Genomic DNA, 26,963 nt, shown 5'->3' on the forward strand with positions numbered 1-26,963 from the left:
AGTTATACTAACTCCTGACAAGTTGTATAAGAGTTACTTAAAAAAAAAATAGAAAAGAAAATCAGGTCAAACCACATTTGGAGAACTCCAAACAGCTCCTAAAATCTTCTCCCTCCCTTACTTTACAGTCTAGGTTTGGCCGTCCAGCTCCTGCCCCCACCCCCCACCCCGGCCACCCACACGCACACACACGGGCACTCCATGCACACCAGGGGGTGGACACACACCAGCTTTGAAGGGATCTGCAGATTTAGAGAGGGCCACAAAGCAGCTCTTGTTCTATCACAAAAGCAACAGACCCAGGAGCCTCCCCGCCTCAGGTACTCACTAACCAAAACTCTCTCCACATGCACTGCACGTCACAGTTTATAGAACACTTCCCTGTTTGTCACATGTTATTCCCAGTCACCTGTGAAGTCCTCCTATCACGATTTTTAAGACCTCCCAAAGGGGGACTCCCGGGCAGGGCCCGTGGCCACTCATCTTTCTCACCATGTGTCTATTTCAGGGCCTGGCACACAGCAAGATGCTCAGTGAGAAAAAAGGAAAAAAAAAGAGAATTTTACAAGTGAGGAAACAGGCTCAGAGAGGTTAAGAAACTTGCCCAAGGTCACACAGCAAAGGAGAACAGCAGGTCTGCCTGATTCCAAGCCTCCCTCTCGCCCCAGCCCATCCATTGTCTCTCCCCACAGACCATGGAATGCTGCCCACTCTGCTCCCCACACACCCAGTCTTTAGCCTGCCCAGCTGTCCTGCCGACCCACGAGCTGGCTGAGCATCCAGGAGGCCTGGGGCAAGGGAGGACTGGGGGTCTAGCTGTGACCGTGGACAGGGGCCACCCCCCGAAGCAGCGGTGACTGGAAGGGCAGGTGCAGTCCCAGAGAGGGAGTCCCTGCAGAAGAGAAAACAAAGGCAGGAACAGGGAGCCGGCTGCAGTGGGGAGTCAAGGAAGAGGGGAGATGGAAGCTTTTTGAGACAGACTGTCAAGCATGGAGAAGAACATGATTCTGAACTCCTGAAGCTTATCAGGAACGGCTGGCGGGAGGGCGTGATGGCGCAGGACAATACAGTGCAGGGGAGATTTCACCAGGGACCGTTTTTCCCCCTAGAAAGATGTGGTCAATTTGTTGTTAGAATGATTCTTAAGATAAAGCCCTCAGTCAAACACTGCTGTTGGGCCTCTGTGCCGCCAATATCATCCCCCAATCTGGCAACTAGAACCTTTAAAAGAAATGCAGGGAGCGGGGCGCCAGGCCGGCCGGGCAGGATGCGCTACCGGGCATCAGCCCTGGGCAGTGACGGTGTGCAGGTGACCATGGAGAGTGCGCTGACCGCCCGCGACCGGGTGGGGGTGCAGGATTTTGTGCTGCTGGAGAACTTCACCAGTGAGGCAGCCTTCATCGAGAACCTGCGTCGGTGCTTCCACGAGAATCTCATTTACATGAGACCCAAGAAGAGGGACGGGTGGCAATGCTGGGGGTGGGGGGCACAGATGCAGGGCTGAGGAGGAAGGGAGACACAGGGGCCTCTGGGAGAAACCTGTGACCCTCCTCCCCCAACCCCTCAGACCTACATTGGCCCCGTCCTGGTCTCCGTCAACCCGTACCGGGACCTTCAGATCTACAGCCGGCAGCACATGGAGCGGTATCATGGTGTCAGCTTCTATGAAGTGCCACCCCACCTGTGAGTGACCCCCAACCACCACCCTGGGATGACCCCCACCCAACCCTCCCTCTAAAATGATTTGTGAGCTCCCACTTGTCATGAATCACTATAAAAAAAATAAAAAAATTAATAAAAAAAATAAAAGAAATGCAAAACATTTTCTGTTTTGCCATTGCATCCCAATCAGAAGGAAACTGACAAAAAAAGTGCATTTTGACTTATGAGCCAGAGAAAGCTGAGTTCAAGACTTTATTAAAGTATGGAATTACTCTGTCATTAGCCTGTTTGTGCTGCTGCAGATTTCGAGGTTGAAAGATCCAGTGAAAGGGGGTCACAGCCCCAGGGCCAAAGATTCCATCCTACTTGGTGGCAAAGGACTATGTGAGTGAATGGGTTCCATGATTCCTTGGATCAAACACTGGTTTTACTACCCTCTGTCCCTTCCCACCCCCACCCTCTCACCATTTATAGAGACCACAAAGCCACCAGAAGGCCCCATTGTGATCCTACTTCTGCAGCCTCTTTAACTTGGCCATACAACTCATGGTTTGAAAATTTAACAAGCAGGTCATCCAGAAACGGCTTTGATTTAAGAATTAATTGATGAACAGGGAAGTTCGGCTACCTCCAAGTCCAAGCCACTGCTGGCCTAGGGCCTGCCAGGGATCTCTGGCCTCAGTGAGGGCACAGGCTGTACACAGCCGATGGGAGTCTTGGTTCCAATGGACCAAGCCCTCTCCAGAGAGCTCTTGGCTGGCAGGGGGAGGGAGGGAACTCCGCCAGGTGGTCTCCTGACAGAGGGGTCTGGCAGCCCACGCCCTGCTCGCCACAAACCCCTTGGCCATGGTTTTACTTTGAGCCAGAATCAGTGATTTGGGTTTTGAAGCCGCATTCTCCAACTGCAGCAGATAGGAGTGTTTACAGCTGCCTAATTCTTGCAGTGTGATTGTTCGCAGAGGGCCTGACTTGTTATTTTTCTCCCTCCGAAATGCACAAACCACCACAGCTCGCTCGCTCTCCCCGCAGAGGCTCAGGCCCTGCTATTTCTGGTGGCTGAACTTCCAGGTTCCCTTACGGGAGAGGGTGGTTCAGAGAGGCACAGCAAGCACTAGACTGGACGGGCAAAAGCCCAGCTCGTGGTCCTGGCTGGGCCACAGGCTAGCAGCCGCCTCTTGGGTAAAATGGAGACTATGGTCACCTGCTGGGAGGGGGAAATGAGACCCTGTGCGTGTGAAGGCACCACGCAAAGCTCGACTGTTACCACTAAACTCACTGCCTCCTCCCACACAGTACGACAGTGCAGTGGGGACAGGCCAGCCACCCTGTCCCTGTGCTCCACGCCAAGAAGTGAGGTGGGTGGGCAGTGCTGGAACAGTCAAGGTGATGGAGGACCCTCCTGGGGTAGGGCGAGCGGCTGCCTTTGAGGTGCAGTATCAGCAACAAAGCATATGCTTGCGTGTGAAGTGTGTTTGTGTGTGTGGGGGGGTAGTGAACAGACCAGTCGACAATGTTGGAGGGTCTGTGTGATGGGTGTAGAGGCAAAGACATTTAGAAACAGAGTTTAGGGGTGGATATGAAGAGCTCTGGATGCTCAACAATTTGTGGCTTTACTCGAAATAAAGAGAAACCGTCAAAGTTTCGAAGCAGAGGAGTAATATGTGTTCAGCACAAGTAAGGGGGGGGGTGTGAAGTGTAGAAAAAGGGGTGGGACAGGGATCCAGCCGCCTTGAGAACAGGTGACAGGGTCAGGCTAGAAAAGATGCCTGCCCAGAGAGGTTGAGAAGGAAGTTAACCAGCAAGACCTGCTTGCTACCTGGTAGGAATGGAACGGAGGCGGTCTGAGGCCAGTAATCTTGACCCAAGTCTTCTCTTCTCCAGGCTAAAAGTCTGGTTTAGTTTCTTTCAGGAAGGGATGAAAGTTCAATGTACATGACCACTGGGTCCTTTTTCTGAAAGAGGCCCTTCATGCCTGATACCTAGAGAGCCCATTCATTAATCAAGAACCTCCATTTTACCTTTGCCCAGTAAAGGTTCTATTTTGGCTGCCTTTTGCATCGTGATATGTATGTGTTAGTGAATCCACTGTCCAAGAAGGGAGCTCTGTATGGGGGCCGGGCACAGACATAAAATCGTATAACATCAATGTACAAGATGTTCCAGGGAGTCACAAGCAAGGCCCAGAGGCATGGCCCACAGGTGGGGAGCAGAAGAGAGACCCCGTGTCAAAGAGAGTTCTGCCAAGGGACAAGATCTGAGCCGAAGCTGCATTTGCTCGGCAGACTGGGAGCAGGGTGAGCGTGGGATGGGTAGGAGGGAGGCGAGGCATGCCAGCTAAGGAATGGGCTTGGAAGAAGGCACAGAGCTGTAAAAATACAGTGAGTTCAGGGAAGGACAGTCTCTGGCAGAGCAGGAAAAGGAGACTGGGGGATCTGGGTGGGGGTCTTGAATACCAGGTTAAAGCAACTCAACATTATCCCAAGAGACCCACCAGAGATTGTGAGATGCCAAGGGACTGGCTCAGAGCTGGGCTGTTCCCAGAAGAAGTGATGCCAGCTGTCCTCCATGGAGGGGCTGCAGGTGGGGCTGGTACCCAAAGCACAACACACAGCAGAGGAGAAAGTCATGGTGGGTGGGAGCCTCCGATGGCCAAGATGTAGCCAAAGTCTGCTTTCAAATGTACTTTCTAAATAGTGCTTTGGGCCTCTGTGAACACAACCTCATTCTCTACCTACTTCCTTTCTTGTTCTTGACTTTCCTCCCGAGTTTCTGAATATTAATCTCATGAGGAAGTCATTAGCTGGAGCTGCAGCCTGTTCTAATTATAAAACCTGCCAGAGTGCCAAGGCAGACTAGGGGAACGTGTCGACGTCTGGCTTCACAGGGGTTTGGGGATGTCAAGGTTTGGAGTTCAGGCCCAGGGGTAGGACCTCCTGGGGTCAAATGCCTCACCTACCCTGTGCTGGGTCACCTGAGTAAGTTACTTAACCCCCTGTGCCCACCATGAGGGTTGTCGTTGGAATGATGTCAAGAAGTGTTGGGCATAGCACCTGAAACACAGTAGGAACCCAGCAGGAATTAGGGGATCCAGGTATCATCTAACTGCACACTTCACCTTACAAACTGTTCACATGCCCTTTAATGACTGAGGGGCAGTGCTGTGTAGCGAGTAATATGCTGGGTTTGGGAGGGAGCCCCATCTCTGTTCAAGTGCTCCCTGGGTTGTGGGGACTTAATGCAATTCTCTTCTCCAGTCCTAAAATGGGCATTGGAAATCCCCGCTCCATCTGCCTCCTGGGGCAGCTGAAACATTACTAATCTGAGGGCCCAAAGGAACTGTAAAGTGCCCAAGCGAGGGGTCAGTGCTCCCCTTCAGCCCCAACTTCAGCTGAGAGTATTGGAAGGGAGCTGCCTCCATGACACAGGCGCTGCCATCTTGCCCATCGGTTGGCTTCCCTCGGAAATCTCTTGTGACAGGCTCTCTGAAGGCTGGGCCAAGGAAGCAGGTGCCACAGCCAGAACAGCAGGGGCCCATTTCCAGCTTGGCCAAGCGTGGGCTTTCCTGGGGCTCCCCGGCCCAGCCTGGGACTCGAATTCCTGTTAATTCCTGACATACCCACCGAATGTCCACCACTCACCTGGCCAGGCACTGGGTTTTCCCAGGGGCTCCTCCAGCCCCATTCCGCATTACAGAACCTCCTGGCTAGGCCAGGTCTTTGGCCAAGCCCTCGGAGCTGCTCCAACCGTCCCTCTCCTCTCTTCCAGACCACCACAGCCCAACACCTTTCCCACCAGACCCAACCTGGACTTGCTGACTTCCATGATTTTGCCCAAGCTGTGCTGCCAGCCACATTTCCAGACCCAATTGAAATCCACTCCCAACTCCCCCAAGGAGCCTGCCTGGACCCCCCTCCCCAGAATCAACTAATCTGATGCCCCTGTAATACTGCTGATTTTGCCTTGCAGTGCAACACCATGTATATGTTTTGCCCCGCTTCACTCTGCCTACTTTAGAGTGCCCTGTTCTGCATTCTCCACTGTGCCCATGCTGGGGGGTAGGGGGACTTGCCCAGTAAACACACAGAGAACTGAACTGCTAAAACACCCCCCTTTAAACAGGGTAACTGTTCTGCATACTTAGGTTCTAGGCACTAACATCTTAACTGTGCATTTCCCAAGCTGAAAGCAATGAATTGCATCCTCCCTGAAAACGTGGTCTCTGGGGACTAAGGGGGCAAAACCACTTAGCTGTGAAGCCAGCTGCCTTTAGATGGGAGGGGCCCAAAGTTACCGGAGCTGGAGTGAAGGATGTGGGAGAAGGGTGGAGGGAGGGGAGACCAAGGGTCAGTGGTACGTCCCCCCTCCCCTGCCATAGGAACCAACAACTGAGCCAGCAAGTCCTGCGAAGCCGGGCCAGCTGCCTTTAATCCTCCCAGAACGCGCTGGCAGCAGGGAAAGCTCTGAGGGGCAGGCCTCGCATCAGGGCCACGGCCCCTGTGCTGGAGCCAGCAAGCTCAGACAGCAACCAGGAGGGACGGGCAAGCCCTGGCTCTGCCTAGCAGCCCACTCCAACCTGCCACTGCACATAAATTACAGGGAGGAGAGGCCGGTGGCCAACTGGCTTCAGGGCCGGCCCTGCCTCTCTCCGGCACAAGGAACCGCTTTGTGCAGCACAACACCTCATTATCTGGCACCTCAGCCCCACCGGAAAGGACAAACAATGCGACACATGTTGTGCGGACGTCCCTCCCTGCACAAACCTGTCCTTGAGTCCCCACTGCCTACAGGGCGAAGGCTCAATTAGCTCCTGAGTATGATATTTGAGGTCCTTCAAGCTGGTCACAACAAATTTTTCCAGAAAAATCTTCTAGTTGACTGTATTTTTTCATTCATAAAATATCCCGGACCACCTACTATGTGCCGGGAGCCTTACGTCTCATTCCCCCGGGACCCTGTGCATCTCACATACAACAAGCACCTACCCAGAGCTTTGTATACAGGAGGCACTCAATACTTGGTCACTACCATGATCATCACTCCCACGTGTCCCTGAGGAGGGAGGAAGCTGCTCTCCCTAGGTGTCCACACCTGCCCACTCGCCCGAGTCTCCGCACCCAGCAGAAGGGCAGGTGCCACAAGCCACTCAACCCCGCTGGAGGCCCACTAGGTGTCTATGGTCTGGATCGTCCTGGCCACTCCCATGGGAGCCAGGGTTTCGGGAGCTTTCCTGTGCTGGATTTACTGGAAGTTTGGGACTCTCAGGGGTTTCAGAGCATGCTAGGACCTCCCTCATCCAATCTCTCCAATGTCACCCATCTGAGAAGCACTCTTGGGCCCACCCCAGTCAGGCCCCACATGAGGTTCAGGGGCTCAGACTCTTGCTTTCCAGGAGCCAGATGGGCACAGGCACAGTAACGGCATCTGCCCACTCCACAGCAGGCATGAACATAAGGCCATGAGAAAGGAAGGGAGGGAAATCAGGAAGCCTCCTCGATGGCATGACAGCTGAGCTGGGCTGGGAAGGACGAAGAGGACCAAGGGTAGGGACACAGAGGCACACATGTAAGTTCTGCATCCTGGCGGAAGGCAAGAGGTTTCCAGCTCACTGGCAGGGAAGCAATGGAGTGTAGGAAGCCTTACAAAAAGGTAAGGGTCAGCTTGAACATCAAGCTAGAGTCTGGATATTATAGAAGCCATAAGGGGTACTTCAGTCACTTTTGGAGGACAGAAGATGAAGGATGGACCAGAAAGGTCAAGACTCAAGTAATACGGGAGGTCACGTGTGGGACTTTTCTTCTGACAGCATTTGAAACAATTGCAACAATAAACAATTTGACAATGTCAATCTCCTACATCCTTATAACGAACCAGACCATACAAGAGCTCCTACACAGGATACCACACTTGCAGGGAAAAATGCTGCATTTTTAAAAGACATACTTTTTGACATGAGAATGTGATCAACCTCTGTGCAAAGAAGCACTGATCAAAGATCTAGGATGTCTGGGTCAGAGACAGTTTGCAAGAAACTCAGGAGGGCAGGGGGAATCCCCACACCATGAAAACATGGAGAGAACAAGTCAACTTGGGCTGTGACTACAAAAGGCTTTCCTAATGTTTTAGACCAGTGGTCAGTTAAGCTCTTTTTCTATAAATAAAGATATACTGGAACACAGCTGGAGTCATTTACATATTAGCTATGGGTGCTTTCACATGAGGGCAGAATTAAGTAGCTCTAACAGAGTCCTGTTGCCTACAAAGTCTAAAATACTTATTATCCGGCCCTTTACAGAAAAAGGTCACTGACCCTGGTGTTAGACGTACTGGAACTGACACAGGCAAACAAGAACATGCCCTTTCCAAATGGTCACCTGGGAGACAACACACATATTCCTAAAGCCCTCTCTGGGTTCTTCTGAGTAGGACCCCCAGAGAAGGCCACACATTTCTTCAGAACATCCTGGGGTGGTAAATCTTCCATCCTCTGAGAGTAGGCTTAATTTCTGGAAACTGACCAAGGATTTTCCAAACCAATTCAGGTGAAAAGGTGGGCGATGACGCCAAGGAATGAAATGTGCAAGCCTGCCGGGGACAGGATGCATGCCTTAAATACTGGATGGATTGAAACTGCAGTGAGAGATATGGTTCCATTACAAAGTTGTGCAACTTTATTTCTCGTGTCTCATTGATTGGGGACAACAGTCATCTCATGTTTGGGCCTTGGCCTGATAGTTAAAAAAAAAAAAAAACAACTCTTGGTGGCTTTCTCATCTCACCTCCTGTGTGACTATCAATTACAAGACCGATGGCATTCCACAAGTCTCGGGGTGGTTATTATGGGCTGGGGCTGGTCAAGGAGTTTTTGGAAAAGATACGGTCAGGTGATAGAGAAGGACATCTGGTCACTCTGCAAATGAGGACACTGTGGCCCAGGGAGGGGAAGAAGGGACTTGCCCAAAGTCATGGAGCCACTGAGTGGCAGAGCCGAACTCTCAAGGTGCAGTTCATCCAGGGTGGCTATCGTGTTCTAGGTTCTATGCCAAGAGCTGCAGGGGGTCGATCAGAAATGAACGCATGTTTTCAAGGAGTCCCTGGCATCTAGATAAGACAGGCATGACGATAAAACACAGAGAGCAGAGTCTGGCAGGCCTTGGGCACTTTCCCTGACCTCTCTGTGTCTCAATTTCTTTAGCTGAAAAAATGGAGAGAATACCTTCCTTGCAGAGTTCCTGTGCGGATTCTAAGGAAGCGATGCACCTAAAGCACCCAGCAGTGTAGATATACAGGGGGTGCTCAATAAAAGGTAGCCTATAATCTCAGACATGAGGATGAGATACTAATTGCAACATTCCACCATCCCAACCCACACATACACACATGCCCTTCCATACAGGAAACTCTTCAAGGCTGTAAGGGTTCGCTAGGCTAGTGTCATGTGCAAGGCACCGCCCGGCCTGCCTCCCACGGGGAAAAACTGCAACCTGCCTTTGGAGCAGCAACATTTCCACCCCCCTGTTGGCAGCGGCGAACTCCTTCAGAAGGACCACAGTTGTAAACACGGGACAAATGGAGATGAACTGAGACTGATGCTGAAAAAAAGCAGACTTCTCCCAAAGGGCTTCTCCCAAAGGACTAAGGGAAAATCCCTACATCTCCATGGGGCGGGAATGGGCATGGAACGCCAGTAAATCCCTCCACAGCAGGCCTTCTCCTTTCAGAGAATAGCCCAACGTGCTGGAAGGAATTCAGCAAGAGAGGGTGCGCATTGCAGCTTCCTGTGTCTGGCAGCAGGGTTCTGCAAGCAGATCCCCACCCAAGCCACGGACAAGACCCATGATGTCCAAGCACCGAAGGCCAGCACTGGCACGGAGGAGCAGGCCAGCAAGCTGGGTGAGCTTATATAACAAAGGGCTGTCACCACTTCCTGTGATCCTCATCTCCCACATTCCAACCCAGTGAAACACTCTCTCAGCCCCGGCTTTGAAGTTCAGCAACTCAGATGGCAAGAACTCAGCTGGGAGGCTGAGAGCCTTCACTTCCTCACCTCCTTATTCCACCTCACAGTGAGCTAGAGACGGCGCTTTTTTTTTTTTTTAATTTACCTTTGTGATTAAGTAAATAATACATGTTGGTTGTTAAAAACTGAAAAATATTCCAACCTTTCAATGATAACAACTGTTCATATTTCGGTCTATTCTCTTCCAGTTATTTTTTTTTTTCTACACATATATGTGGAAATGAGGTAGGGAAAGATTTCAAATATTCAGAGTTTTTTATATCCTGCTTTTAAGAGTATCATACAGTGGCTTTTTTCCTCTTCACTGTTCTGCAGTGCCTCAGCTTTCTTTTTTTTTTTTTATTGCCTTTTCACTGCATGCCTGTGCCACACTGAAACATTTCCCATGGTTGGATATTTAGGTAATTTCCAGTTTTTTGTTTTCCCAAATGCTGTAGGTTACCTGTAACCAAATCATCGTGACTCTTTTCACTCTATTCCGTAGGATAAATTCCTAGGAGGGTAACAATTGCTGGGTCAAAGAGTAGCAACCTTTAAGCATCTCCTGGTTTCTCCTTCACTGTTTCTTGTCATACCTTCTGAGCTGGAACCAAGTCTAAGACATTTCTTATGGCAACCTTGACTTATCAAGTCCTTTCACAGCTGCCTTCTCATCTGACCTCATTTTAAAGGTGGGAAAATGGGCTCAGAGAGGTCAAAGGACTTGCCCAAGGTCACAGACCCTTAACTTGAATCCAGACTGACCCTGAGCAGAGTGCTCCTTCCACTGCCCCCCCAACCCCGTTTCTCTTGTGCCCCAGGCCAGGGTTTGAGCAGGTACCGTGAGGTGTTTTAAAATCGAGAGCACAACCTATAACCCGTAACATGTAACATTCTTGCAAATTTCCTGTATAACTTCTTGTTAAATTGTACTTTGAAAGTTATCACCTTTTTGCATGTGTTAATATTTCACAATAAGGAAATAATTGGGGAAAAAAAAAATCGCGGGCACGACAACCTACAACACACACAGCTTTCTACAATCCCCACGTCACATCGTGTGGGTCTTGGAGCCTTAGGAGATTTGGGGTCTGCCTATAATATCTGTCAATGTCTTGACTGCCCAACCCTGGAAGGACAGAGAGCTGTCACCGTACTTCAGCAAAAGGACTCAAGTGTGTTCCTCTCATTCTGCAGTGAGGAAGCTTCCCTTTCACTATCAAAGAACTAACAAGTAGAAAATGTCACCCCCCTAATGGCACAGGAAAAGACTTGATAATGACAATCTGATTCACATGTCTCTCATTTTTAGACTGGGAATGCAAGTTTACCTTAGATTTTAATTCAAACAAACCAATGAAATTCAAATATATGGATCTTCTAAGGAAGCCAGGCCTCTTCCCACAAAGGAAATCCTGATTTCCTTTCTTGAATTTTTTTTAAAGAAAAATTTGGAAGAGACACAAGAATGTATGACCTTCTTGTATTGTTTTGTTTTGGTACCTTTTGCAGATCTAAAATCCCTTCCCCTCATCCATGCTCAGACCCCTGAGAGAGAGAAGTGCTCTGGTGGACTAACTTACAAACTCCCACAGAAGCCATCTCCAGCTATCAACAACAGTGAGCCAGGAAAATCCACCCTTCTGACAAGTGCTTGGTCAATTTCCCTCGAATGACTAATGTCATCTGAGAGCTGTCGTAGTAGTTCACAGCTTAGGGATGGAGACTGAGGTCAGGCCCTCCCTGCCTCTGCCTAAAGCATCTCACGTCCTGCCCTCCCAACAAGGATCCCCACCTCCAAGCTCAGTTCAGCCCCCCACCCTTACCCCCCACCCCAACCAATCCTCTAAGCTGCAGACTTTCCGGTTTCCTAAAGCACAGATCCGACCCTGTCACTCTCTTGCCCAACCACCCCTGATGACTCTTCATTACCCAAAGAATAAAGTCCAAACTCCAGGGCCTGCCCCCCAAAGGCCTTCCAACACCCAGCACTATCTCCCATTCCAGCACCTTCTCCTCATGTCCTCTCACAGCCTCTATTTCAGCCATTTGCCACCATTCACAGGACCCCCTCCAGAGGCGCCCAACATCCCCTCACATCCTTCAATCTAAATACCCCAAATCCTCACTATCCATGAAGGCCCAGCTGTTACGCCACCTCTTCCGTGAAGCCTTCCCTGATGTGCCTTTGGCAGTGTTATCCTGAGAACACATATGGAGAGTGCCTGGCCCAAACCATGATTCTGGGACCACTAGGTGGTCTAGAGCCAACCTCTGTCACTGCTCTTTGCAGCTTTGTAGCACAGTGGTTAAGTGCAGACAAAGGAGCCAGACAGAGTGGGCTTAACCCCCACCCAGCTCCAGTTCTGCCCATTACTAGCTGTGTTGACTATGACAAGGTACTAAACCGCTGCTTGCCTCAGTTTTCTCATCTGTAAAATGGGACTCAACTCATAGGGAGTGTTATGGAGATCCATGAGTTAATACACATAAAACACTTAGAACCACCACCAACTGACCCATCAAGATATAGACAGGGTCATTTTGTGAGGCCAACATCACCAGGCCAGAAAGGGCAGTTCCACTGGCTTGACTATGGGTATAGGCCCAAGACAGACTGTGGTCAAAATAAAATAAAAAGATTCATAAAACTCTTCTCGCCGCCAGACATTGTTCTCAGCAAATTAAATGAATGATTTTATTCAATCCTCTCAATGACTCTATGTACTTCCTCTGAACCTCATCTCCAAGATATTTCCTCATATGTAAAATGGGGGGCTTTAACAGGATCACCTCAAAGACCTGTTGTGCAGATCGACTATGGAAAGTGTTACAAACGGTGCGTGGCAGAGAAAGATGCCAGGAAACACCATCTACTATCATTATACCCACATGACAGATGGGGCATTCCAGGCTCGGAGAGGTTAATCACTTGCCCAAAGTTACTAAGTTTCCAAGCACCAGGGCTAGGATTTGAGCTCAGGACTTCTGACCCCAAAGCCAGCGCTTGTTTCCTGCCACCACAGCGACTATACCATCAGGGTCCCTAGTGCCTGGATCAGCAGTCCTGGGCACCCTCAGGGCTTGGCCCGACTGGCCACCTCCCGCAAGGGACAAAGAGCCAGGTCAGAGACTCCCTGGTCTCCGACACCATGCCCCTACCAGCCAGGTGACTCCTGCTCCACTTGCTACCTGCTTGGAACCACGGTCCTGGAAGGTGAGATCCCACCTGCAGCCCTGCAATCTACTCCCAACAGCTCCCCTACTCTCTGCTCTGAAACCGCTAAAACCCACCTGTGAATCCAACCTTGCTCCCCAGTTGGTCACCCCTCTGCACAATTAGTTCCTTCTTCGGTGCCAACCTCAGCCCGATCACTTGAAACCCACCTGGGCTTGTCACCCCCTACCCACAGGAAGCTGCTAGACTTGGGTTTCCAAAACATCCTCCACCCTCCTCATGCTAAAGGGTCCCTGCCCAGAGGAGCTGGTGTCCTGGCTGGGAACCTGGATCTGTGGGGAAATGTTACAGTTGGCAGCTTCCCTCTGCCTTTGAAGATATGATCACACATCAGAGGGTTGTCATGTGGATAGAGGGTTAGACTGGTTCTACTTGACCTCAAAGACTCAAACTATGACGGTAGTAGAACCTACAGAAAGATTTCAGCCAACAGGGTTCCCATAAACACCAGATCCTCAACAAACCTGTGCTAAACTAGAGTGAGCATCAGAAAACACTTTTCAACCCTAGCTGTGCAAAGGTAGCTGGCCTGGAAGGTGACAACCCCCCACCCCGACAACTCCCATCACTGGAAGTTATCAAGCATGAATGGCAAAGGGTTGGACTGGGTGATCCCCAGCCCAGGATGTCTTGGCACCCCAAAGCTCTAGGACGGCAGTTTTTGATCTCAGTTGGATATGAGAATCACCAACGCCACTTCAAAAAATACAGATGCCCAGGCTCCAGCCCCAGAAATCGTGGTTTAATTGGTCTGGGGTGGAGCCGAGAGATCTGAAATGTTAAAAAACATCTCTGCAGGTGATTCTAATGAGCTGCCAGGGCTGGTCCAGAGTTCAGCGATGTGGCATGAAGCATATCGGTGTGAATTAGGCAGCTGCCCTCAGCCTCTCAGAACCCTAAAAATGCTCATCAGTGTTCAAAAATCTGCATTTTTTTTCTTGATTTGTTCCCCACAACCACTCCCTTCGACATCTACTCATTATGTCACAAACCTCAGCCTAGACCCTGCGGGACTGATTAACCTGACACGGGCCTGAGCTAAGAGGAGAAACAGGAAGCAGGGCTTGAAAGGGTTTCTCACTGATTGCGAGGGGCAGAAAAGGGTGGGGAGAGAACTCTGTGGGTTAGTATCCCTTGACTTGGACTTTGGGGGAATATGAAAAAAAACTGAAGCAGCCAAATAACCTAGCCTCCAAATGCCAAACCTCCGCGTATCCCCCTCCTTCTGGTCTGCCCTCCGTCTCCTCCCCACAGTCTGCCCCACTGCCGCCCACGCCCACCTCAGCTCCAAGTTCTCCCTTCTCCCCACAGAGGGCTGTTTACCTGCCTCTTCATCCTGGCGCCAAACTTTGTCAGAAATATTCATGAGCCCGTCTAATGTCTGTCTGCTCCTGGGCCTGAGTTCCGAGGACTGGGGCTTGCTTATCTCTGATTGTCCTGCAGGACTCGGCACAGCGCTGGGACGTGGTAGGTATCTGAAAAATGTCTGCTACGTGGACGACTGAATGCTACATTCCTTTCTCAACAAAAGTCACTTTTGCAATATATGAAAGCTGAAAAGACACGCTCGGACAAAGTCACACAGGAAGGGCAGGCCACGGGAGCTGGTCACCCCCGCGCATCTAGACAGCCCAGCCCCCCAGTCCAGGAGCGGGGAGCAGACTCTGCCAGACACAAGCCAAGGCCTTCCTGGCCGCATCCCACCCACCGTGTCAGGTCTGGCATCCAAAGATGAAGCACTCATACCTAGCTGCTTCCCTCTGACGTCGGGAGGGTGAGCGTGTAATAATCAGTGCGTGGATATCTGCAGACAAGAGGTGTCATTTTATAAAGACAAGGCTTCGTCATCATTATCCTAAGAGCTGATGAGATCAAAACAGTCAGGGTGAGACGGAGTCAAAATATTTAAGGCACCTGAAGAAGATCAAGAGCAAGAAGAGACGAAGTCCTGAAACACAGGCTGTTCAGAAAATGTAAACCCTACCCCACACCATGAAATCAAACTCCAGACAGATCAAAATTTCAATGTAAAAAACAAAGCAAAACAAAACAAAACAAAACAAAAAACTACCAGAATATTAAAAGAAAATAGAGGTAAATATTGGGGGTAAGGAAGACTTTTTGAAGCAGCACACTCAAGAACTCATTGAGATTGATACAACCACAGGAAACCATTCATTCATGCAACAACTACCACCAAAGAGAACCAAAAGGCAAATTATAAACTTGTAAAAAAAATAGTCTGCAACCCATATGGCAGATGAGGGGCTGCCATCCTTAATCCACAAAGAGGTCTTACAGATCAATAAAAAAAATAAGCCTTGCAGTAGAAAAGGATGGACAGAAGATACAAATAAACATCTGCAGAAAAGAAATACAAACTGTCAATGAACATGTGCACCAGTAATCCAAGAAATTGCAAATTAAATGAAATGACATTAGAATTCCCAGTGTGTCAGAGAAGAGTAAAATAGTCATAAACTTGCTGAGTTTTTCTACAATATGATTTGAAAGCATATATCCAAAATTTTAGATTCTGGCCCAATAATTCTTCTCAGAATCAATCCCAGGGAAATAATCACACATCTGTGCAAAGAATTACTTTCAGAGGTGTTCATTACAGCATGAGTGAATTAGCGAAAACTAGGAAGAGCCTAAATACACTGTGCAGCCATTAAATTATGAATGTTTAAAATAATGTAGACATCTGACCACGTCTTTAAGTGAAAAGGGAAAAAAGGGTATACATAATGACTCAATTTTTATGAAAAGAAAATGGACATATATGCATTTTTAAAAGGCGGATGGAAAAACAGTAAAATATTACCTGTGGTTTCTTTGGATTATAGAATAAGGGTTGGCTTCTATTTTAGTTTGGCTTGTCTCTCTTTTCTACACTACTTATGCTTTAATTTTGTCAAATGGGGAAAAAAAGTGATCACAGAGATAAACACTGAAACAGAACCTCAAAGTCTAAGCTTGCCCCTTTCTGAGGAAGGAAAGTGCCCTGACACGGAAGGGCAGGTAGGACAGAGTGAGCTGTGAAGGCCATCCGGCTGCAAATAGATATGTGGCTCTGAAATGCACTCTGAATCGGTGTGGGTTTATGGGGCTGGCTGATGTTCTGGAAGTGCACGTCCAACAAAATGAAGAAGCCTCACTGCAAAGGACTTTCTGGTCATTTTCATTTTTAGAAATTAGCCATGGTCTGGAAAACCAGGAAAGTTCCAGTCCTCCTACCCTCTGCTTCCCTCCTCCCAGTAGCCCACATCGCAGCAAACCCCATATAAGGGAGAAGTTTTCCGACAAGCAAAAGTGGTCAACAAGGAAATGCCCTGCTTAGCAAAACAGCGGCAGGCTCCAACCCTGTCCATAGAGTGTGTTCTGGTGAAGACTTAACAACACTCACCATCTTTACCCTCCTGTGGCCCCATATGGGGATGCAACACAGCCAGTGGCTTCTTGTGAATTTGGAGAACTCGGGGCACATCCAGACCACTTGCAGGCAAGGCCTTCACATCAAACCCCTGCAGCCTTGCTCCTACACCACAGCACACCCCAGCTTTCCAGCCATACCTGTGCAGGCAGCAGGGCTCCCAGCCAACTTCTGTCACCATGGATAGGATTCCTTCTTACTGGGGTGTTCCCATCTGAGCTCTTCCTCTGGACCCACCGGTTTCCCCATTTCTTCCCTGAGCCCCAGGCAGGAGTCCATCCGTGTCTTCTCTGGCTTCCTCAGGGCTATGTATCCCCAGGACTCAGGACCCCGTTGCTAACCCAGCTCCATTGGCTGAGCTGTGACTGCTCCTCTAGTCTCTCCAAATTGGATAATGGCAACTCGTCCTCCCTGTTGCTCAGGCCAAAACCTCAGCATCACCCTAGACTCCTCTCCTTGGCTCACAGCTCACAGCCCATCTGTCAGGAACTCCTGCTGGCTCCCCTTCACATGTCCGAACCCAACCTCTTCTCGCCACCCACCGTTAGCACCCCCACCCCCACCCCAGGAGATCTCCCCACTTCCTCACTTGTCCCCTCCAGTCTATTGTCCACTGGACAGCCAGAGCGATCCTCTCAAAACCTAAGGAAGGTCACGTCACTCAGAACCCTCCACTGGCCTCCCAACTCACTCAGAGCTGAAGTCAGGACCTTTCGCGGCTGCCAGGCCCTACATCATCTGCTTCTGCTCTCCTCCTGACCTGCTTCGCTCAGCTGAGCTGATCTCTGTAGCATTCCTTGAACCACTCCAGGAATGCTGTCTCAGGCTTTTGCCCTGGCTTTTCCGTCTGCCCAGAATGCCCTTCTCTCGGAGAACAGTGTGGTTCACATCCTCACATCCTTCAGGAAAGCCCTCTATGAACACCCCAAACCAAACCCAGGCCTCAGTGTCCTGTTCCACTTCTCTCCATAATCCTTACCTTGACTCCTCTCATTAGAAGGCAAGCTCCCAAGAGCAGGGATTTTTATCTGTTTTGCTTGCTGCAGTGTTCCCACACCTAGATAGACTAACACCTGGCATGTAATAGGTGCTCAACAATATTTGTTGAATGAATGGATGACTGAATAAGGAGAAAGGATTTGGTGTGGGCTCTCCTGGCCCAGCGGGGGGCTCTGGTTCCAGCCTGTAAGCCCAGGCCCGGCCACAGGCCAGTGGTATCCACCCCCACCCCCCGTCAAGCCACTGCTCCCCTCATCGCCCTTGGGAAGTCCCTTTCTGACCGTTACTGCTAAGCACTGCTTGGAAAATCTTGGATCTGAGTCACCCCCAGAGCCCTGACTAATTCTCTCTCCAGCCCTTGGGCCCAATTCCAAAATCCTTCCTCCACAGCATAATGGGAAAACCAGAGAGAGCTCCCCTTGTTGAAAATGGAAAGGAACTGAATGATTTAGAGGAAAATTCAGTTCCTCCTGGCTCAGCAGTTGAGAAAGCTCAAACCCTCAGGAAGTTAGTGCCTTTGAAAGTGAAACATTAATAGAAATATTACTGGAAAATACCAAACAGGAAGAGAAGGAAAATTCCATTGTGGAAGCAAGGTCCTTGGTCTCTGCTCCTTAATGGTCTTGGTAAAGCATTTCCGAATCAAAACATGGAAAGAAACGGAAATCAATCAGACTGTCACCCTTCCTGTGGACACAAGCCTCAGCCGAGCCACTTCCACACCACCCTGGCACAAAGGGCACTGGACTCAGAATGAAAGGCTGCAGCCTGGCCGCCGGCTCTGCCAGGGCCACTGTGAGGAAGGCAGACGCCATTCCTTCCCACGAGCCTCCATTTCTCCATCTGTAAAATGGGGATCCAGCACCTTTACAAAGGATGGCTGTGAGAATCAAATTAACTACTGGTACAGAAGTGCCCTATGAGCTGTGGAATACTTATTAGTCGCTCCTCTAATGCCAACAGAGGGATTTTTATAAAGAGTAAGAATAGTCACAAGGAAAGCAGAGAAAATTCAGGCATAAGATTGTACAGCTTGAGGTGGTATGGGATAGAGTTTAAGAATGCAGACTCTGGATATGGGTTCAAATCTCCTCTCTGCCATTTACTGTCCTTGTGACCTTACACAAGTTACTTAACCTCTGTGCCTCGGTTTTCTCATATGTAAAATGGGAATAACAGTAGCACCTACTTCAAAGTACTGGGGTGAGAAGGAAAGGAGCTAACATCTATAAAGCATATACAGCAGGGCCTGTCTCAGAATATATGCAATAAGTGTCAGCTAATAGTACTTTTGGGGAAAGCACCCTTAATTCAATTGATACCCTTCTTTCCTTGATTGCTGCCTCCCTCGAGAGACCTTCCCTGTTTCCCTCAGTTGAAATGAACTTCCTCCTCTTCCTGCTTTTCCTCCGACTCTGTGGAACTGAGCCCCGAACTGGAACAGCCTCTCGGCCATCTTGGCTCACCCACAGCCTTGCAGGCTGTGCCCTGTGTTCCAGCCTGGGTCCCTGGGTCCTCACCAGAGGACACGCTCCTTGTGGGCAGGCACTACCCACACCACGTCTCATCCCAGACCCCCAAGGCTCCCAACAGTGGCCTGCATACAGCAATTCCTCAGTCAACATGGGTGGAGTGGAAATTACAAAGTCAGAATGGCAGAGGCCACTCCAGCCTCCTCCTCCACCAGCCAGCCAGCATCCCAGCCCTGTGCTTTAAAGCTGCAAATCCCAATTTATTTTCGAGGGTTAAGCCTGCCCCAACCCCTCCCCACTACCACTTGGCTTCCCCAGCCTAAGATGTAAAAGTCAGCTCTAAGCTAAACTCACCAGGGGAGGCCTTGACCAAGGGCAAGTTTCAGCTTTGCTCAATGACCAGAGGAAGCCACACCTGTTTCAGATTTGCCTTTTAAAGCCAATTTTATGGGTCAGAAATGCTTTGGGGGTGGATGGGGGTGGCGATGGGGAGACAGGGTCAAGTCTTGTGGGTTAAATCCCCGGGTAATCAGTCTTGTTCTGAGATTGTCAGATTAGAGAGGTCAGTCACCTGATCTCCTTTAAGGAAACTTAAGTTCCTTGTTGATAAGGGCCAAGGTAGCAACTGTTTTTGTTTTTTGTTTTTTTTTTTTTTCTTAAAACAGAGCACTGGCAGCCTCTCCAATGCTTGGAGGGAGGGACCGCTTGGCATTAGAAAGGGAAGACACGACAGTTACAAGACACACATTTTGTGCAGCTGTCCCTTGGGATGCGCCAACTCTGTGTGCAGAATTTTTCTATAAAATAACTCAAGTGCTGCATTAACATCTCATTTATGGAACTCAGAAGCAGATGGGGGAGGGAGCAAGAAGAGCCAGTTCTGGGGCCTCTTCTGGGTCCTAGCAAAGCCCAGACTGAACAGGGAGATTACAGTGGAGGGATGCAAGAAGAGGAACAATTAAGTGCAGGAGAGGAGTCACAATACACATTTCGGTGACTATCAGAGTCTTATTGTCTCCACTGAAATCCTGGAAAATAGTGGAGCAAACTGGTCAAAAGCATATAGGCTTTGAAACTCAGTCTGCACAGGTGTGAATCCTGGCTCCCTCACTTGGTAGCTGTCTGATGTTAGGCAGGTCATTAACCTCTCCAAGCCTCAGTTTCTTTATTCATAAAATGGGGCAACACTACTTTTGGTAGCCGGATAGCACTGGTGGTCCCAACTGATGGTTTGCGTGTCTCCTTGCTCTTTGCCATGGCACTCTGCAGCTCCTCCCCACTCCTTGAATCTTGGCTGGCCTCATGACTTGGTTTTGTCAACAGAATGCAACAGAAGGCACAGTGTGCCAGCTTCAAACCTCAAGAAATCTTATGGGCTTCTGCTCTTTCTTGGACCTCTGCCACCATCAGGTGAACAAGCCTGAGCTAGCCTGCTAAGGGATGAGAGACCACATGGAACAGAGCTGAATTGTCCCAGCCAAGGCCACCCTAAACCAGCAACCCCAAACACACCAGGAGAGTCCAGCCAGGATCAGCAGTTGCCTACCCATCCCTTACTGACTGCAGAAGCATGGGTGAGCTGGCTGAGAGCAGAAAAATTACTCACTGATCTGCAGCCTCATGGATAATAATAAAGGCTAACCATTTAAAGCAGTGGTCAACAAACTACGGCCTGAAGACTGACTGCCTGTTTTTGGAAATAAAGTTTTATTGGAATGCAACCACACTTATTCATTTACGTATCGTTTATGGCTGCTTTTGAGCTACAATGGCAGAGATGAATAATTGCGGCAGAGACCATATGACCAGCAAGCCTAAAATATTTATTATCTGGACCTCAAAGAAAGATTTGCTGGCCCCATTTAAAACCACTGAGGTTTGGGGTGACTTGTTACGCAGTAATAGCTAACTGATACAGTACCTAAACCTCTTCCATGGTAGTTGTAATGATTAAATGACCTTTGAAGTAATTGGCATGTTGCCTACAGAAAATATTTCTCCTCTGGGGAATCAATGGGAAAAACTGAATTTGATATTCATGCTACTTTCAAGGGATGGAGTTTCAAAGGGGAAAGTGTCCCAGAGGGCAATCCACAGCTACCAAGTTTGACTCTCACCTTTTCCATCAATCATTTTTTAAGAACTGAAGAAGGTGGCAGTTAATCAAATGGAAATGACTGACAACTCACGTTTGCCCGCAGCTTCAATCAATCCCTACCTATATCAATTATTTTATATAAAAAGGGGCAAAAGATAAGTCACAACTCCCCAGTCAGGCCCAGGATACATTTACCTCTCCCTTCATGGGCTCCAACCTCCCTCTGCAATATCCTGCCCTGATGAACCTCCAAGCATTCTCCCTCAAACCTCCAGGCCCCGGCACAAGACGCTGGGTCCCCTCTGTGAACAGAAACCCCCTCCTCATTTCCCTGCCTGGGGAGTTCCCACTCATCCATCCAGAGTCAGCTCAAAAGTCGCCTTCCCTCCAAAGCCCTCTTTGACTTCCCAGGCAGAGTTAAGGCCCTTGCAGCCCTTTGCACACACTTCTGTTCTGCTATTCTCCAGGTTGCGTTATTCTCTCCCCTGCAAGACCTCGAGAAGCTGGTATTCAACTAAGATTAAGGAGCTTCCTTCCTTCTTGGAAAGTTGGCCACCACTTATATTTCTCTCTGGATTCTCACTGCTTAGAAGGCAGCTCAGAAACTGTCTGCTGAATGTTTAAAAAAAAAAAAAAAAGTTAGACATGATATTATTTATTCCTTAACTATGGAAAACATGTTATTTAACTCAACTCTGTGGATGCTGACAAAATATAAAGTATACATTAGCATGTATTTAGAACTCAGGAAACTGATGTCACGATGCATCTTGAGTTTTCGCAGTTGTGGTGGAAACATTTACTTAATTAGGATTAAAAAAAAGCCAAGACTTCAGTGGGAAACATAACTAGATGAGACCTGTTTGGCTGCGCAAAACGGAAATCTATCAAATAACTGGCCTCTTTTGTCATCTTCTTTCTTTTTTAATAAAGCATTTGAAGGAATAATATTTCTACCTCCTGCAGTTTTGTTTTCTCTTTCCAGGAGCTCAGGCAATCACCATCTCTCAGCTGGAATATAGGGTAATTGTCCCCTAACTCCAAGCCCATCTCCCACAGATTTTGGCAGCTTTTTATAGCCTGGAATGCTCCTTGACCATGACTCTGAGCCTATACCTTCCCTGGTTCACAGATCTTCAAGGACGACCCTGTGGAGCCCATTCCCTGACCCCAGGCAAGACGCACTGCAAAAAGGCTCTGGTTTCCGAGAATCTGCCCTACCTTGAGGTGTTATATACATGTGTACACACACATACACACACACCCCTACAACATACATATATATACACACACTTACATACACACTCATAGCACTGACACATGACAAGTGCTCCTGCAGCTTTAATTACCCCTTCTCCTGCATGGAAATTCCACCTCTGTTGGTAGGTACAACTCAAATCCACCTCCTGGGTAAAGGCCTCCCCACATTCTCCAAAGACAAACATAACAGAAATGAATAGTTAAAATACAATGTGTCCATATTCTAGAGTGAGAGGCTCAGGCCAGAGATTACTGACAAGCCCTGTGCATCCTTAATCACCTCTCCTCCTTGTCAGCCTCCTACCAAGCATAAAATAAATGCTGGATAAAAGCTGGCTAAATGGAAGTTAGTGTTATGTTAGGGGAGAAACTAGCACAGTAAACACGATTCCTCTTCCAAAATGATTCTAAAAGGAAAGATGCCCAAGACTGGATGCTGTGTGTGTGTGTGTGTGTGTGTGTGTGTGTGTGTGAGAGACCAAGTACATGTGTCCCAGGACTCACCTGGGAGAACAGGTGGCCACCTAAGTGTGTGACAAAGGAAAGCACAGGAAGAGGGAGGTAGGAAGGGGACCTGAAAGGTAAGCCATGGTGGAGGGTGGCACTGAAGGCATTGAAAGGATACACTGCATGGTAACTCTCAAACAAGCTCAGCATTAAAAACTAGCACAGACGCTGAAGTCATGGCAAGAACCCAGCACAGGGCCTGGCACACAGAGGGCATTCAACAGAACTGGGCTCTTATCCTAGTCCCTAACAACTGATAAAAGGAAACTGGGCCTGAGACTAGGTGGGGGGCCAGATCCTGGATCCACGAGTGGGGAGCAGAAAGTTCAGGGGTGCTCAGATCTTCAGTATGTGCAATCTTCAGACTCTGACTGGCTGGAAATAATGTTAAGAACCTGGCTGCCTCCTCTGACCAGGAATGACGGAGGGGTGTTGCCCAGGATCAGGAGGTGCCCCCCCACCACATCCCCACACACAGGGGGCAGAGATGAGGTCCTTCAGAGTCTCTGCATCCCAAAGCAGCTCCGACCAGACGACATGGAGGGAGCGTTAAGGAGAAGCCATTGTTGCCTTAAAATGGAGGTTTGGGAAGTGTGATCCCAGGACCAAGCGGCAAAACCATCACCTTGGGAACTTGTTAGAAGTGCAAATTTTCAGGCTTTACCTGCGATGTACTGAATTGAAAACTCTGGGGGGGGGGGCCAGCAATCTTTTTTTCAACCAACCCTCCCTCCAGGTGCGCTAAAGGTTGATAACCACTGTGCTAGACCATCCTGCTGTCCCTCCCCGGCTGCTCCCCTCCTTCACAGTTAGAAACAATGTCTGATCACTGTAATCCTCAATCTCTGATAGAGCAACAACCTCTCAAAAGATCAAAGGGCTCAAAGCCACAATCTAGTGGGTGAAACATAGCCCTGAGAGCTTTTCTAAAAACCCTGTCTGATCGCATCACTCTAGCAGCTCAATCCCTTCAATGGCCCCCACTGCACTTAGCTTACAAGGTCTTCCCTGACCCGGGTCCTGCTGTCCCAGACAAGCCATGGTTCCCGCCCCTGTCCCATGATAACGACCCCGCCTCCGAGAAGCATTCCCTGATCACCACCCCCAGCCTCTTCGGCCCTCCTGTATCACAAGATCCCATCACAGTACATCACTGCACAGCAGCCAGTCACAGGTCTCCAGCTACTCTGTGAGGAGCGTGTTCCTGTAGCCAGGAGGGAGGGGAACAGAGAAGACCCCACAAGAAATATCTGGTGAAGGAATGAAGCCAAGCCTTAAACACACTTGCCATTCCAGCTATAAAACATGTCATATAATCCTTCAGTATTGGGCACAGTCTTAATCCTAATTGGGAAAAAATGTTTACTAAAGTTTTAAAAGCAGTTGAAGGCTTGAGTGGGCAAGCATACTATGAGAGAGAAAGGAGATTTGCCCACCTAGGGGTGGTCAAGAGGTGACAAGGCTTGGGGGCGGGGGAGGCCCCGCAGTGGGCTGCAAACCTCTCCGGAGACCTAGACTGGGCCTTTCTCATGCGTTCCAGACCATGGAACTCCACCTTCTCCCAGTCCAGCCACCGAGCCAAGACTGGCCCACACATAAGGCCACAGGAGACCTCTCTGTGCTTCCGTCACACTACAACCATAAGCCACAAACCTGGTGCCTCCCTGGGAAATCTCTCCCTTCCCCCAGGCAGCTCCTAGGGTGGCCACCAGCTCTCAGCTACTTGCCATCTATGTGTGGCACCCTGGGAGCTTAGGGAGCCCAGTGTCCGCGCTTCTGAGGTGTCCTGAAACTGCCCCCAGGGAGAGCTGGAATACCCCACAGGCTGCCCACAATGCCCTTGGCAGACCATGCAGGGGAATGGATACCCCAGGGACCTCAGAGAGAGGCCAGGCAGAAAAACTAAAGGCAAAGCATCCCTTTACTTCCCTGATGTGGCAAACAAACAAACAAAAAGATCCCTTTCTAAGCACCGGCTGGCAGGTAGGAATCTGTCTCCCTCCTGTCTGGACGTCCAGTCCTGAAAAGAACTCAGTGTCCTCAGACCAAGGCTGGGCAAAAGTTTATCTTTGGGAGAAGGAGGGTGGGGGAAGTGGGGGGAGAACAAGAGGGGCAGTGGCCTGACAGCCAGCACAAGGCACTGCCTGCAGGACGGAGCTCCCCCACTGGGCCCTGATTTAATCAAAACACGGCTCTCCACCAGCAGACAGAACAAGTATTATTTTATGGGGGAAGGGAGGGGCGTCACGGGAGTGTGAGGGGGAGCGAGGGGGAGGAGGGGGCCAAATCTGGCTATAATTATCTGACCTGCTTCAACGGGGGGGTCAAGACAGCCTGATAAGTTAGAGAGGTGGGGTGGGATCAGGAAGGAAGAAGGTGAGGAAGGGGGTCCTGGGTCTCTTTCCAGCCCGGCCCGACAGCCGGTCCCCTCTGGCGCGGAGGGAGGAACTGAGCGGTGAGAAGCTGAGCGCTCTTGGAGGCAGCCTGATTTCAACCGGAAAAGCACGCGTGGGGGTTCCCGGTGCAGCTCCAGTACAAAAGGCCGCCCAGATTTGGAAACCTGGCGCGGGGGAGGGATGGGGCAGGGCAGGGCGTTTAGAGGGATTTCCATATACACATTTAGAGACAGCCAGTCCGATCTGCCACGAATAATACTGTGTAATCTCGGGCGAGTCCCTTACTCAGCACTGGACCTCAGTTCCCCATCTATAAAGTGTGTATGCGGAGGAAGATGAAGGAGCCTAGATTAAAAGCTCTTTTAAGTCCCTGACTACTCTTACTCTCCAAGATTTTACTCCTGTGGGCCGGAAAGGCTGGCTGGGTCTCTCTCTTGGGCAAGGCTGGGCGGGGCACTCTTCAGCCAGATGCTTCCGAAGCGGGGACCGGGCTGTAGACTCAAAAAAGGAATGTTCAAGGAGCAGCAGCGGAAAAGAACAGTGTCAGGAGGTCAATGGTCAGGAAAAAGCGCATGGGAGCCCTGACCCCAGGATCCTAGCCCAAAGGTGATGTACGGAATCGGAACCAGAAATGTGCCTCAGTTTCCCCGTGCGCCCAGAGGCTCGAGAACCCGGGCGTGAGGCCAAGGGGCACCTTACCTTGTCCTTCTTGCCCGCTCCGCTCTCCTCCGCTGCCGAGGAGGCACACTTGTTGAGCAGCTTCTTGCCTCCGCAGGTCGTCGGGCTCCAGGTGCGGCCGCCGGAGCAGGCGCCCCCGGGGGAGTCTCCGGCGCCCCCACAAGCGGCGCTCTCCACCTTGATGAGGCGATGCTTGGGCGAGATGTAGCGCACCTCGGCTGGCGTGGCGGGCCGCCGCTCGCTGCTGCTGCGGTAGAGGTGCGGGGAGCCGGAGGAAGAGGACGAGGACGCAGCGGCTCCCGCGCCGGAGGAGGCACAGCAGCAGCCCGCGGCGCCCGACGCTGATGAGGCCGAGAAGGCGCGTTGGCCCCCGCCCGGCTCCCCACCGCCGCCGCAGTAGTCCAGGCGGCACATGGCGCGCAGTTTGCGCAGCGATGAGCCGGGCCCGTTGTAGGGGTCCTCGAAGTCACGCTCCTTCTGCGCGCGATAGGCGCGGATGAGGTCGCTCGTGCTGCCGCTGTCGTCGGGCAACGAGCCCGACGAGGCCGAGAAGCAGGAGGCGGCGGCCGGACCGCAGGTTGCCGAGGCGGGGGGCCTGCGGTACGGCCTGGGGGTGCTGCGAGGGCCGCTCGCCCCGGCGCCTCTGCTCGCGGTAGTCGGGCCGCGGCGGCTGCGGGGGGCTCTTGGTCTTGCTGTTGCCCAAGCTGAAGTACTTGTTCAGCCACTTGGCCATGGCGAGAGGCCGCCTAGGGCCGCGGCGCGGGAGCTCGGTCCGCCGCCGCGGCCATCCGGGGGGCAGCGCTGCCGCCCAGGCCCCTCGGCGCCCCGGCCCCGGCGGGGGGCGTCCGGGGGGCCCGCAAAAGACGCCAAGTTCAAGTTCTCGCCGCCGCCTCCTGCCGGCCGCTCCCCGGCTCTGGCAGCTACAGCGCCGCCCCCGGCCTCCGCCGCGCACTGCCCGGGCTTCGGATCTCGCGCCCCTCGCGGGCCCGTCTCATGGGGTCCCAGCCCGCGGCCCCGCGGAGAGAGAAGTCCCCACAGCGCCTCCCGGTGCGGACTCTCTGGCCGGGTGCCCCACCGCGCGCTCCGCTCCTGCCCCGTCGGAGACGCAGCCTCCGGCACCGCCGGGATCCGCGGCTCCTGCGGAAACTTGTCGGCGTCCTCCGCGCCTCTTCTTCCTTCCCACCGCAGCCAACGAGCAGGAAGGCGGCAAAGCGAACAAAC

General features: G+C 50.8%; 1 protein-coding gene across 1 annotated transcript in view; it reads right to left on the reverse strand.

Annotated features, from left to right (window-relative positions):
• SHB (SH2 domain containing adaptor protein B) overlaps positions 1-26,737 on the reverse strand; it is a 126,526-nt gene extending 99,789 nt beyond the window's left edge. The window contains 2 exon segments of the mRNA XM_037851260.1: positions 25,764-26,334; positions 26,336-26,737. Of these exon segments, the coding sequence (XP_037707188.1) occupies positions 25,764-26,334; positions 26,336-26,475 (711 nt within the window). The 5' untranslated portion in view covers positions 26,476-26,737.
• Positions 26,738-26,963: the final 226 nt, after the last annotated feature.

Source organism: Choloepus didactylus, chromosome 10 (genome assembly GCF_015220235.1).
Source record: "Choloepus didactylus isolate mChoDid1 chromosome 10, mChoDid1.pri, whole genome shotgun sequence".
Lineage (NCBI taxonomy): Eukaryota > Metazoa > Chordata > Mammalia > Pilosa > Megalonychidae > Choloepus > Choloepus didactylus.